Source organism: Varanus komodoensis, unplaced genomic scaffold (genome assembly GCF_004798865.1).
Source record: "Varanus komodoensis strain SLA01 unplaced genomic scaffold, ASM479886v1 scaffold10, whole genome shotgun sequence".
Lineage (NCBI taxonomy): Eukaryota > Metazoa > Chordata > Lepidosauria > Squamata > Varanidae > Varanus > Varanus komodoensis.
In genome coordinates, this window is record NW_025335269.1 from 11,668,097 (window position 1) to 11,682,274 (window position 14,178).

The 14,178-nt window shown below is 44.6% G+C and overlaps 1 protein-coding gene across 1 annotated transcript in view; it reads right to left on the reverse strand.

The window, feature by feature from the left end:
• Positions 1-14,178, reverse strand: part of HECW1 (HECT, C2 and WW domain containing E3 ubiquitin protein ligase 1) — a 145,697-nt gene that overhangs the window by 80,005 nt on the left and 51,514 nt on the right. Inside the window, exons 6-7 of the mRNA XM_044419120.1 lie at positions 4,835-4,977; positions 2,707-2,807 (exon numbers count right to left, since the gene is read on the reverse strand). Coding sequence (XP_044275055.1) covers positions 2,707-2,807; positions 4,835-4,977 — 244 coding nt within the window. The remainder of the gene's footprint in view (positions 1-2,706; positions 2,808-4,834; positions 4,978-14,178) is intronic.

Sequence of the window (14,178 nt, forward strand, 5' to 3'; positions counted from 1 at the left end):
CTTCACAATTAACAACAAGGGATCCAGATGTTGTCATCTTGAATTACTAGCCTGCTAACTTTTACCATCTATTTTTTCTTTCTACTAAAGAAAATCTATTAAAGAGAAAAAGATGGAATTGCTGCACAATGCCTTCTTTTGGGTAGCCCTAAAAGCCCCTTCTCTGGAAGTACTCTAACAGCCACGTCATATATGCAAATAGCATGGTAAAAATAACAGATCCTTTAAAAAAAGAAAAGACGTGTTAAATCAGGCTGTTTTGCTTTTTGAATGTTAGTTATACATTATTTTTAATAGCATGGTTTAAAATGCTGAAACATTTCAGATATTAAAACAAAGTCTATAATTCCTACTCTCTAAAAGTAAATTCATGATGGGTATGAAAAACACTTAGGCTGCAATCCTATACTCAGTTACCTAGAAATAAGTCCCACTGAATTTCATGGGGCTTACAGCATCATAGACATGCATGGATCTATACTGTTAGCCTGCAACCTATATACATTTACCAGGGAATAAGTCTCAGTAAACTCAGTGGGATATACTTCCGAGTAGATATGCATAAGATTGCACTATAAGTTAAGGATTCATCTCTATATAATCAATCAATCAATCAATCAATCAATCATCAACTTTTTTAAAGGTTGGCAGTGTAGTCTTCTGCATGTTTACTTAAGATGTAAATCCAACATTTACACTAGGACCTGCTCACTAGGACCTGCTCCTAGATAAGTGCGTATAGAATTACAGTCAAAGTATGATAAACCACAGCACAAAAGTGTCCATATTATATTAATTAATGCAAGGATAGTTCTTCTCAGGAAATTCAAATAAATAACATGTGTTGAAATGAAATCTAATTTGCATTTGCTTCTTGGTACTTTCCTAATACTGCTTGACCTATGCAGATTGTAAGATATCAATCAATTATGCAGTGTATCTTATACCAGTTTCTAAAATAGTAAAATGTCATGTGAAATTATATATCACAAAAATATGTCCTTCTAAATGAAAGAACTGCACTAACTAGCTGTAAATCTACCTTTTTTTAAATGTCCAGATCAGGTAATTACTATGTCCTTTTCTTTATCTAAAATGCAAGCAAGAACATTTGTTTAAATCATTTGTTTACATTTGTCTTTTAAATATTGGGATTGAAATCACTGGCCCTGAATAGCTCTAAGGCTGCCCTCCTATACCCATCTATCTGGCAGTTAATCCAATTGAACTCAATGGGGCTTACTTTTGAGAAGGCATATAGAAGACGACACTGCATGTCACCTTAAAATTCAAGTATGCTGACGACTTTATTTCATTCATGTTAGATCTTCATGTCATATATGTTTATAATATATAAAGTTTTACACTATACATTGTAATGTTATACATTATAATATATAATATTTGCTTTCATTTAGCAACTGGATAGAACTTTCTGACTGACATGTTCCCTCTTCCCAACAATATCAGTTCATGCAAAATGATGACTGATGATGATGAGCTGTAAATAATTTTATATTAATGTACTTTTTGACCATCTTGGTTCTGCCTTTCCTTTACTATTTTATAACAAGCATTTATATGGCTTTGAGATGCTCTGTTTTGGCTACATATCTCATGTTTCCCTCAAAGGAGTCCAGGGTGGCATGCACAATATCACATCTGGTGTCAGCATCTGACATCACAAGCCCCAGAGCCACGGTGGGGCCCATTACTGAAACTTGCCTTGACCCCGCTTTCTTCAAGCTTGCATTTTCCCAGCTCCTTGCTCCAAGCAGTGCTGGGAAGTTGAGTATAGCAGGTAGTTAAAGGAAACATTAGCCCTGTTCAGGTGTTTGATACATAGGGGATAAACTCACAATGAGAGGCGGCCTGCTAATCCTGACCTTTCCATCATGGCATCTGTTGCTCCCTCAGCCTGTGAAAGCTAACTTTTTGGATAGGAGAATCTCCTGTATCCAGAATCAAGTCAGCAAGTAAAAAGAGGCTTGTCACAAATGGGATAACAGGCTGGGCTACCATGCTGTCTCTCGACACATGTCAATCAGCTCTACAGGTAAAGCACCTGAATGAGGCTAGACTGTACAAATAATATGGTGACTGCAGGCAGCAGCAGAAGGGCCCCTGTGTTTTTTGTGACCCCTGCTGCCCCAAAACTGCTGTTCCTGCCATGCCACCAAATTGCTACTAAATTCTAGGAGCATGGTTAAACCAAATGTGAGCTCCCCAGGTGATATTTTGCTGCAGAAGTGGTCTGCAGACACTCAGAGGTTGCCCACCTCTGACTTAAAACATGTCTTAAGTGACTAGAAAAGCTTCCTATCCCCCTTCTCCTACTTCTCAGAGAAGAGTGCAAGAAAACAATCCAGAGTTCCATGGTAGATACAAACCTGATAAACTGTGGCTCATTCCCACCAATGTTTGTTAAAATAACTTAGGTTAAATCATGATTTCAGACCCTGTTTATTAACTAACTTTATTTCAAACAAACTAAACGTGAATGCATTCCCGAGTTAATGCGTAATGAGAAATGTTTTATTTCAAGTGCAACAGAAGCTTTCTCCTCTTCTAGTATGCAAAAGAGGAAAGGAAAAGGAGTCCACAAACTAACAAAATCTTGTTCCCTATTACCTGAACCATGTCTGAACCAACCCAATCTAAAATCAAGTACTTCTTGAAGTAGGAAGCTGAAATGTGGAAAAATACCTGGGTGGATTGAAGAAGTTATCTCAAACCGAAACTGCAGCTGACCACTGACATGGTCTGTCGGCAGCCTACGTCCCAGAGTGTAGCTCACAACCCTGTCCCTGTAAGAAACCAGGCAGCATATTGGTAATCATTTTATTTACTGCAGTTTAATGCAATGCAAACGATTAATGCTATTTATTGCAAAGCTTCAATCAAAAGGTTATTAAAAAAGCACAATGATGGTTCTTTTGGCCCTAGCACTGTAAGCTGCCTGAATGCAAGAATGTCCATGGATCCTAAATAAGCTTCTGTTTTGCAATGAAAGATGTACTATTAACCTCATCCAGTGCATATGTTCTTTGGCACAATGGTATGGCAAGTCAGAAATAACCAGCTGTTTTATACTCCAAGTCTGTGGTGTAGTGATTAAGAGAGCGGGTCTGGGACTCAGGAGATTCAGGTTCTAATCCCAGCTCAACCATGGAGCAACTGGGTGACTTTGGGCCAGTCACAGACTCTCAGCCCAACCTACTTCACCTGTGTGGATAAGATTGAGAAGAGAATTATAGAAACTGCCTTGAGTTCCTTGATAGCAAAAAGGGGTGGATTAGAAAAAAATTAACACCATACACACAACAACAACAACAACAACATAACAAATATTAGGAAGCTGGGTCAGCCACTAAGTAATTTTCTGATTGACTAAGCTGATCACTGACATTCAGTCATTTAATTTTCCATCAGAAATCAAGGGCCTTCTTTTATTTAAATACCACTCCTCCTTAGGGGCAAGTTCAAACTGCATTAAAATAACAATAGAAATAGCATTAAAAGGTAAAAACAGCTACCAAGAAAATCTATTGTTAGTTATTAAAATCAGTAACTGGTAACAAGTTTTCAGCAGTAACTTAAATTCTATTAACGATGACATAGAAACACAGAAACAGAGCGAGTCGGAAGGGGCCTCTCAGGCCATCTAGTCTGACCGCCAGCTCCAGCCGGCTCTGCTCATGACATGCCCACCACGTGCATGTCTAGCCTATCCTTGAACACCCTCAGTGATGGGGCCTCAACCACCTCCCAGGGAAGCCCATTCCATTCCCTCAGGGTCCTAACTGTCAGGAAGTACTTCCTGGCATAAAATTGAACCTTGGTTCCCTGAGCTTTGGAGCGCATCGTGCCTTCATCTGCAGGGTAGAACAGGTCTCTACCCACCTCCGAATTACATGAAGTATACCATTGGACGAAAGAAGTCTCCATGAAAAATTGACAAATCTATCAATTTTGTTTTCCTCCATGTTAAAAAAAAAATCAAATTCTTTGTGAATCAGTTATGAAGACATTTGCAAGTTCAATAAGTTCTTATTTAAAACAATGAACAAGAGGGCATCTCAGGAGGTTGAACCCTACTGAGGATAGCCTATTGGTTAATCCTTTCATGAAGAATAATTGGTAAGTAGTAGTAACTTGAAAGAATTTCACCCATTGCTGATCATTTCCTTTGGTAAACAGCAGTTTGGGGGCTAATTTTCTGTGGGACTGTAGCAGGGGGAAAGGGTTAAAGCCCCCATTCACAGCTGCTGCAGTCCCAGATTTGTTGGAATACCCCATCAGTTATTTAAAGAACAAAAAAAAAAATTAAGGATCATCAAATGGTTACGCATATTAACAGCATGTCTAGTTGCAGCAGAACTTTCCCATGTGGAAAATGCAAGAAAGCAGAAGACACTTCAGCACTCTAAGTGCTGCTGGGCAATGAAACAGCCTGCCCTAGTTCCATTTGTTTCTTCTTGGCTGCAAGTCTTGAAGCAGAGGCTGAATGCCCACCTGAGAGGCAACTGTAAGAATGGTAGTAGACTCCTGTACTACAGGTGAACATGGGATTGGACTAGAGCAAGGGCTGGATGAGATTATTTCCAAGATCCCTTCCAGTTCAACAGTTACAAATCACAGAACATTCAGCATTATTTTTCAACATCAAAGTGATAAATCAGCTTTATATTACAATTCTCTTCCGAAAAACAACAATGATAATGCTGTTGTTTTGAGTGTTTTAAAAAACGTGTCATTTAAGTGGCAATTATCACTTTCTTTTTGATCATGGCAGTGATCATAGCAAACAGAAAGCAGTGCTACCAAGATTTACCCTATGGCGTGTCTCTCCAGCAGCCGTTGCACAGGCATGGAAAGTTTCCCCAAAAAACGCTTGATGATTGGCCGACTCTTTGCAAACTTGTCCTTCACCTCTATTTCCAAGACATCAGTGGGCAGGGAAACAAAGCTGAACAGCTGTAAAAGAAATATAATAAAAAATGCGGGAGGGGGGAGTTTATTAATGTGTTGTTATTTCTGATCCAACTATATCTAGGGCATCTGTTCAGGTATCCCCTTCCTATTGCTGAATAATTATCCAAAGAAATTATGCAAACAGACCACACAAGCCAAGTTGAACATTTCCAGAAAGTGTCTGAAAAACAGCTGCTTCCCAGTGCCTCACGCAAAAGGGCCAGAATGTTTCCGGTTTTGATCTCTAAGGTGGAGACAACTTCTAATTCAAACAAGTTACAATTAAGGCCAGATCACTTTTGCATAGCCCAGAAGCCAGTGCCTCAAGAATGCACAGAGGCTGCTTCAAGCAGGAAACACCCACATGTTGGCACACATGGTGGAATCTCTGAGGAGGGCTACAACTCATTGGCACAGCACATGCTTTGCTCTGGATGAATCCCAGGCTCAGTCTATGGCTTTTCTAAGCTAGGGCAGGGAAATACTCTCATCTAAAAGCTTGGGTAGTCACCACTAGATAGTAGGACAGGGTGGGAAACCTCAGACCTGGAGGCTAAATCTGGCACAACTGGGGTCCCAGTTTGGCCCTCCGGGGCTCTGCATACAGCCATGGCTCCTTCCCCTGGCCAGCAATTGTTTGGTGATTTCCCAGTTTTTGTGCAGTTCCCCCCATCCCAATTCTGAAATATTGAAATGATCTCCTAAGACTTATTTATTGTCAATAAGCTAAAATATGCCAGTACTTCTGATATTCTGGTCCCACTCTTTTGCTTTTGACATTGCCTATCACTGGAATGCATCTCCAGACAGCTGCTCCAAAATCGAATTTGGCCTATAGGCTGAAAGTGGTTCCACACTCCTATGGGCAATAGTAAGCTAGAAGGACCAATAGGCTGACGGCATAAGGCAGCATCTTATCATTTCTGTGAATCTCTACTTCCACATTTGGGTAATTATGCAAATTGTGGGCACAATCTAGCTAATGTGGCAGCCACATGGGGGTTTTCACAAACAGGAAATGTTATTAGAAAAAAAAAGTTATTTCATTTCATGTTGTTGGCTTTCATGGGTTGGAGGACTGCTAGGCACCTTGGCCCGTATTCTTCAGATTCCATTTTTAAACTCAGAAACCATCCTGGAATATATATGTCACTAGTTCCTACAAAAAATGCAGTCAAGATTCATACACCTCAGTTTGCTTAATTACTTAGAAACACCCTTGGCTTGGAGTGTGATGTTCCCAGGAGGAAACCATCAAAACACTCTTGATTTGTGGAGAGGTGCTTAGTACCTTCTTGAGTATGCTTATCTCTGACACTCAATACCTTTGGAAGCTACTCTGTAGTAACCATACTCACCTGAATCAAACAACACTCTACTATGATCCACCAAAAAGAGGCTTTATTCTCTGCCTGAAACTGTAAGATATCATACCTAGTCTTTATTGTACAAGCTGTATATCTCAAGGGAAGCACAAAACACCAGCAGGTGCCACCTGCTGGCTTTCCATTGCAAGGCTCTGAAACTGGTATGAACTGATAAAAGTGTAGGTTTAATTTAATAGTGCGAGTTGACTGAAAAGTCCTTTAGCATTCAGATGCCTAGTTCCAAACTATTCAGACTTTCTGTGGTACTGCAGCAGCCATGAAAATGCTATCAGGGGATTTAGGTCATACAGGGAGGTCTAAAGCCGAGAAGAAATTGTTAAGAAAAGAGAGGTCAGAGGAAGAGGAAAGCCATTTTTAAGTGTTCCAGTCCCTTAAAAATGTACTTTGCATCATGGATCAGTGGAAAATACTCTCCCTGCCCCATCAACACTTCCTTACTCCACCTGCAGGTGGCAGTATTGGGGAGGGAGACTCAGTGGAAATTTTCATGGAAGGCTCAGTAAAACCAAGCCTGGGGGAGCAAACCACACTCATATCAGCAGTGCAGGCACTTTCCATTCACTGTTCTCCCCACCCCCATGCACCCCTTCCCCCAAATGTGCCTAGCATGGCACTGCATAATGATACAACATCACTTTACGGGGGGCTTTTGAGTTAAAAAACAACAAGACCATTAAGGGGCTGCCATATACATATTTTTACACATATTCTCCAATTGGAGCAATGCAATGTCATTGACTGAAATATAAGTTCAAATCTAATCAGAACTAAGAATGCTGCCAGATGTGTGAACACATGTGGAAGTGGAGTGGCGGGTTGGACTCAATGACCTTATAGGCTTCTTTCAGCTCCTGTTCTATTCTATTCTATTGCAAGAATCCTTACCCTAGACAGACTGGGGTTCCACCACCAGTTCAGCAGTGTTCAGTACAAAGTTTCCCAAGTCATTGGTTGTTTTAAAATTATCCCTACTGTTTCCTTTGTGGATAGGTAAACAAAGCATCAAGAATACTTGATATGAGGGTCTCCCAAAGGTGGGAAGGATATTGATGTATGTCCAGTGTTCGTTACAAAGGCATGCTTGTGCAAGCCTTTGATGTATGAGGACGCGCTGGCCCAGAAGATGGACAAAGACTGATTAGAAACAAATTATTGAATTTGTGAGACCTGGTGGGGGGGGAATGGGGGAGACTTCCCCTGGCTCTGAATTAGCAATGATACTCATATTTGCAGGATACTTGCTCCCTAGTTCTGTGCAACTCAGAACCCAGTCCTTTGACTCCACAGCTGATAGGTCTCTATTTTTGAGGCTCTCATGCTGCTTTTTGCCACTAATGTAGATGAGTAGTTAACACTGTGTGCTGTAATATGCCTGCTTGCTGGCTGGCTTGCCTGCTTGCTTGCTTTCTTATTTGCCAATTTAGATTAAAAAATCCAGCCCATTTTTCTCTGCTGTAACAGCTATGACAGTTCAGGCTACATGACTCCAATTTTTTAAAAATAAGAACTACATGGTACCCTTGAGTACACCTTGAGTTATAATGCAAACTGTGTGTGCTTGACTGTGACATTAGATGGACTGACTTCATGAAACAAGCACTAGAGTTCTTTGGTTGCTTATCTTCTGCCTCTTAGATTATTCTAGTTCCAGACTCCTTTTATTTCGGATTTAAACTTCTTAAACTAAAGTTTTTCAGTGGCCAGTGTTCAAATGATGTGGCATTTAAAATGCTGTAAGCACAACTGTAAACTTATGCACCTTCACACCCTAGCCCAGAAATTAGGCTACCCTATTTTCCAAAGAGAAGTCCAAAGGCCAGAAGTATACTTTGTTGCATAAAACCCATTTGCTGCTGCCGCCGCCGCCAAGGCCCACGCCGACAGAAGACCTGAGGCACGCCGCAGGGCCCGGGGGCCAGCTGACGCTGCTCCCACGGCCACTGCCGGTCCATCCCGGGGCCGGGGGCGCTAGGCCATCACTGCGGCTGAGGAGGGTGCCGCCATCTTGCCAGCTGGCAGGTTCCCAGTGCCCGTCCTTGCACCGCCCCCCGCCGGCGTCAATGAGAGCAACACCGGATTGGGGGCGGGGCGCGCAGGCGGGTGCTGGCTTAACTCGCCGGTTGCGGCCTGGGGCCAGCGGCCGAAGGGCGACGGCCAAAGGGTGGTCGCCACCGTTTGTGGCCATTTGTGGCCGTGCGGGGGCTGGGCTGGCAAAGGACTCTGTCGGTGGGTGGAATTTTATATCGGGGGTAGATGGGGAGTTTTATATTGTTTTAATGTTTTTATTGTATTTTAAAATGTTTTTATGGAGTCGTTCCTGGCCATGTCGACAGTTAGTCACCTGAGGAGCGCATGGGCACTGCCACTGGGGTGGTTGTGGGCAATGGACATTACAGCGGTGGGAGTTTAACAGGTCTGCATAGAAGAAGGAGGGAAAGATGGTTGACACCTGTCCCTCCTTCTGGTTTTACCCCCAGCCAGAGGGTTCCAGGTAGTCTTGTCAACCGCCCCACGGGCCTGATGGTGCTGCTGCTTAATGCCAGGTCGGTCCACAATAAATCGTCCCTCATCCACGACCTGATTGTGGATGAGGGGGCCAACCTGGCTTGCATAACAGAGACCTGGGGGGGGGGATGTCTCCCTCTCTCAAATGTGCCCGCCCAGGCATCTAGTTCAGCACCATCCACACCTGGAGGGGAGGTGAGGGGGAGTTGCTTTGGTTTACCGAGCCTCCATCTCCCTCACGAGGCTTCCAGTCCCTTTGAGGCTGGGGCTAGAGTGCTTCTACTTGGTGTTGGGCGACCGAGACAGATTGGGGATTCTGTTGGTGTACGTGCACCCTTCTGCCCAACAGACTCCCTGCCTGAGCTGACGGAGATCATCTCGGACCTGGTGTTGAGGACTCACAGGATGTTCGTCCTGGGGGACTTCAATCACCATGCCAAGACTGGTCTGACCAGGGCGACTCAGGACTTCATGTCCTCCATGACGGCCATGGGGCTGTCTCAACATATCACAGGCCTGACCCATGAACATGGACACACTTTGGACCTGGTTTTCTTGACGGGGCAGGAGGAGGGTGGTCTGAGGGTGAGGAATTTGTCTGACACGTCATGATCAGATCACTTCCTCATGAGGTTTGTGTTCGAGAATGGCCTTTCCCTCTGTAAGGGTGCGGGCCCGATTGTGTGGGTGGGTCCCTGGAGCCAGATGGATCTGGATGGATTCCTGAAGGCCCTGGGGGAGTTTCCAGCTGACAAGACTGGTGCTCCTGTCGAGGCTCTGGTCGAGCTATGCAGAAATGACCAGGTCTATTGACATGATCGCTCCTAAGCGTCCTCTCCCGCCGGGCAGAGTCCACTCTTTCCCTTGGTAGCACCTGAATTGCGGGCGATGAAGCAGGTTGGGAGACGTCTAGAGCATAGGTGGAGGAAATCACGGGATGAATCTGACCGAACACACTTAAGAGCCCATTATCGGGTCTATGCTGTGGCGGTGAGGGCGGCGAAAAAGAAATTCTTCCCTGTTTCCATTGCCTCTTCACAATGCCGTCCGGCAGAGCTTTTTCGGGTGGTGCAAGGGCTGGTTCTTCCTGGCCCTAAGAAAGACCCAGTACCACCCTCGCAGGCCCGCTGTAACGACTTTGTCAAGCATTTTAGGGAGAAAATCGCTCAGATTCGTCACGAGCTGGACTCCACTAGTGACTCAGAGGCTTCTGGGGAGATACCAATGTCGCCGTCTGGTCCAAAATTGATGGATGACTTTCAGTTACTGCGGCCTGATGATGTGGACAAGGTGCATGGACGAGTACGTTCCACTATTTGCCTATTGGACCCTTGCCCATCTTGGCTAATTAACAACGCCAAGCACGGGACAGGGACCTGGATCTTGGAAGTGGTTCACACCTGAGGGAGGGCCAGGTACCTGCCCCTTTAAAGGAGGTGGTAGTCCAAATGGTCCTGAAGAAGGCGTCACTGGATATAGAGATGGCCACTAATTATAGACAAGTGGCCAACATCCCGTTTTTGGGCAAGGTGTTGGAGCGGGTGGTGGCGGGACAACTCCAAGCACTCTTGGATGAAACTGATTATCTGGACCCATTTCAGTCTGGCTTCAGACCTGGGTACGGTACTGAATCTGCCTTGGTTGCTCTGTACAATAACATGTGCAGGGAGAAAGACAGGGGGAGTGAGTCCCTGTTGGTTCTCCTAGAACTCTCAGCGGCTTTCGATACCATCGACCATGGTATCCTTCTGGATAGGTTAGCGGGATTGGGAGTTGGAGGCACTGCTTTGCAGTGGTTCCGCTCCTATCTCAATGGCCGATTCCAGAAGGTGATGCTGGGGAACTATGGCTCTGCGCCATGGCAGATATGCCATGGAGTACTGCAGGGATCCATTTTGTCCCCTTTGCTATTTAACATCTACATGAAACTGCAGGGAGAGGTCATCAGGAGGTGTGGGCTGCGGAATCATCAGTATACTGATGATACCCAGCTCTACCCGTTGTCTTCTACCAATCCAGGTGAGGCAGTGGCTGTGCTGAACCGGTGCCTGACCGAGGTAATGCGCTGGATGAGGGCCAATAAACTGAAGCTCAATCCAGACAAGACGGAGGTCCTGTTGGTTGGCGGATTGGGCTTCGGGGAAGGACACCTTGACCTAGTCCTGAATGGGGTTGCACTCCCTCTTAGGGACAAGGTCCGCAGCTTGGGAGTGCTCCTCAATCCAGAGCTTTCATTGGAAGCTCAGGTGACGGCGGTGGCGAGGAGCGCTTTCTTTCAGCTTCAGCTGATCCATCAGCTGCGTCCCTACCTGGAGAACGACTGCCTGGCGACAGTGACACACGCGTTGGTGACTTCCCGACTTGACTTCTGTAACGCGCTCTACGTGGGGCTGCCCTTGAAGACGGTCCAGATACTTCAACTGGTTCAAAATAGAGCTGCCAGGCTTCTGATGGGGACTGGGCGTTATGTTCACATGACTCCAGTTCTCCGTCAGCTTCACTGGCTCCCCACTGAAGTCCGGGCCCAATTCAAAGTGTTGGTTATGACCTATAAAGCTCTTAACGGCTTGGGTCCTGGTTACCTGAAGGAGCGCTTACATCCATATGTGACCACCCACCCCTTGAGATCAGTGGGAGAGGCCCTTTTCCGGGAACCCTCCGTGAAGGATATTAGGAGAGTATGTACTTGGGGGAGGGCTTTCTCTGTGGTGGAGCCCAATCTATGGAATGCGCTCCCCAGAGAGGTCTGCCTGGTGCCATCGTTATTTGTTTTTCGACACCAGGCGAAGACCTTTTTATTTAAACGCCATTTTAATTGTTAATATTATTTATTTATTTTATTTTTATGGCCAGGACGCCTCCGATCATATTATATTGTTTTATATTATTATTAATTATTGTTGTAAGCCGCTCTAAGGCTTTGGCGAATGGGGCGGCATAGAAGCTTTCTCAATAAATAAATTTGTGAGTCTCCATCCCCCACCCACACACACACATATCAAGATTCCTGGGCTATACAGTCACAATGGGCCTCTCTCTCAGTGAGCATGCATTCTCACTGCCACTGTCACCAGTTTCTCGTGCTCGTCTTTGTCTCATCATCATCACCACGGCTTGTTCACTCCATGGAGAGAGAACCAGGGAGCAACTTGGTTTCAGCAGCTTTTGCTATTCCTTCACACCAGTCTGGGCCAGAACGAGAAGTATATGAACAAGCATGCTGCCGCGGGAAGGGACAGAAACAACTCCATGGGGCTCTCATCAATGAATCTCTGCTGAACTGTGTGCCCAGCTAAATGTTTTATCTTTGATATTGGTCCTGGAAGATGTATATAAAAGATCTGGTCTTTGGTCAGGTATGAGTCACGGCCACAGTCTGGGCCAGAATTCATGGGACCAGCCTCAATCATGACAGAAACCAAGGCAAACCAGGAGGAGCAGGAACAAGGAACAAGCCAGAGGTAGGGAATGAAGACCAAGTCAAAATAAAGAACAAACCAGGAAGATGAGAAGAAGATCAGGAGGCAAGACCATAGATGAGACCAGAAACATAGGAGCTCAGATGGACTCTGTTGCTCAAGCAAGACTCAGCTGCAACAGGAAGCTCGTCATTCTCTCCTTCCTACCCAGAAGGATCCAGTGGTCATCCTGGGTGTGCTAAATATGGAAGGTGCTTCATTGAGAAGTTGCCACCTGCAGCTCAGTGGTTCACAATACAGGGGTGCTACATACAGAACCAACAGCTCTTGACTGCCTGTATCATTATGCATTGCACTATAATGGAGCACTCAATTATAGCCAAGGCACTGGATGCAAATTCAAACAAGAGATATAGCACAGAACTGTGTGGAAAATGTAAAGACAAGAGCCCTGCTGGATCTAGCCAACTATTCCATTTCTAATGGTGAAATCAGATTTCTGCTTCTCCTAATTATTTTATTTTCCTTATGAGTGAAATGGCCAGCCAAGTCTTCACCACAGCTTGGTTAAAAGGCTGGGTTTGGACATCATGAGAAGCCATAGAGATTTCTTACCCTTGTTGGTCTTTCATGTTGTCTGGATCCCCTTGTAGCATTTTTCCATGGTACCTTTCGTTTCTCAAAACCACACAGAGAATCAGCAAGATATTTTTCACACTTTACCACTGCTTCTCAAGCCCAGGATTTACATTTTGCCATTTTTGGTATGGAAACACCATAGAGTCCTGAAGGAAGAGTGATCATGGAAATGGCCACTCAGCCATCCATTCCCTACTACCCTCAGCTTCCTAGCAACACACATGGAATTAACTACTTTATTCTTATTGGCAGAGCGATGTGCCAGTCTCCCTATTTACTTTTGGAAATAGAGATGAATGGAGAGAGAATTGAAGCGAAAGTGTTTATTATGATTTAATAAGAATTCTTTTGAGGGCTGGAGTGACTAGGAAGCCTTGCAGAGTTGCAGGAGGGGAAAAAGGGAGAAATTGCCACAAAACCTCAGTGGAATAACCAGGATGAAGCTGCTGAGGTCCACAGGGAGAAATAGCATAAAGGAGATTTCTGGGAGTGACTGAGATGCATGGCAAGAGTGGGAGGATGGAGCAGAGAGTAGAATCACACAATTACCTGACTAGTAAGTTCAGGCAAAAATCTGTGCACTATGGAAACTGTACAGGGTTGTTTGCCATGACATGTGAACTCCAAATGCAGGTCAATCTCACATGATTTGTTCCATAAACACTGTAACCAAGCATGCAAGATTGCTGGGGCTCCTCATGACTTATTTAAGCCATAAAGAGCTGTGTCACCCTTGGGTGCTATCTTGAGAATTCAAGCTGTGACTTGTCATCTCATTTGAAACTTGGGACCATGTGTTTTGCAAGGGTTCAACAAGCCTCACAAAACCCATGCAAAGTTTTAGAGTTTTACAAAGTTGTTTAAGTGTTGTATAACCCACAGATCCCAGGTCTGGATGACACCACAAGCCATGGCTGTGACTTGAACATTCATGACCACTGTGGGCTTGAACATTCAAAATTTTACAAGCCCATGTTGCTTAAATAAGCCATCATGGGCTGTATGATCATGTGAACTGCCTTGTGAACTGAGTCTTGCATAAACAAGTTTGTTACTTCTAGGATATTTAATTTTAAAATCATTACTATAAAACTGATACTAACCTTAATGAAAAATTCTCTTTTGTTCTGATGACTGCGTTCTCCAAGGATTATTCACCCTCCTTCTCTGCCCACTGGTCTTCCACCTGGTATCCCAAGGGACTTGGCTCTACAGCCACCTTGTCCCCTCTATCATGGTTGTAAGCCCCCACC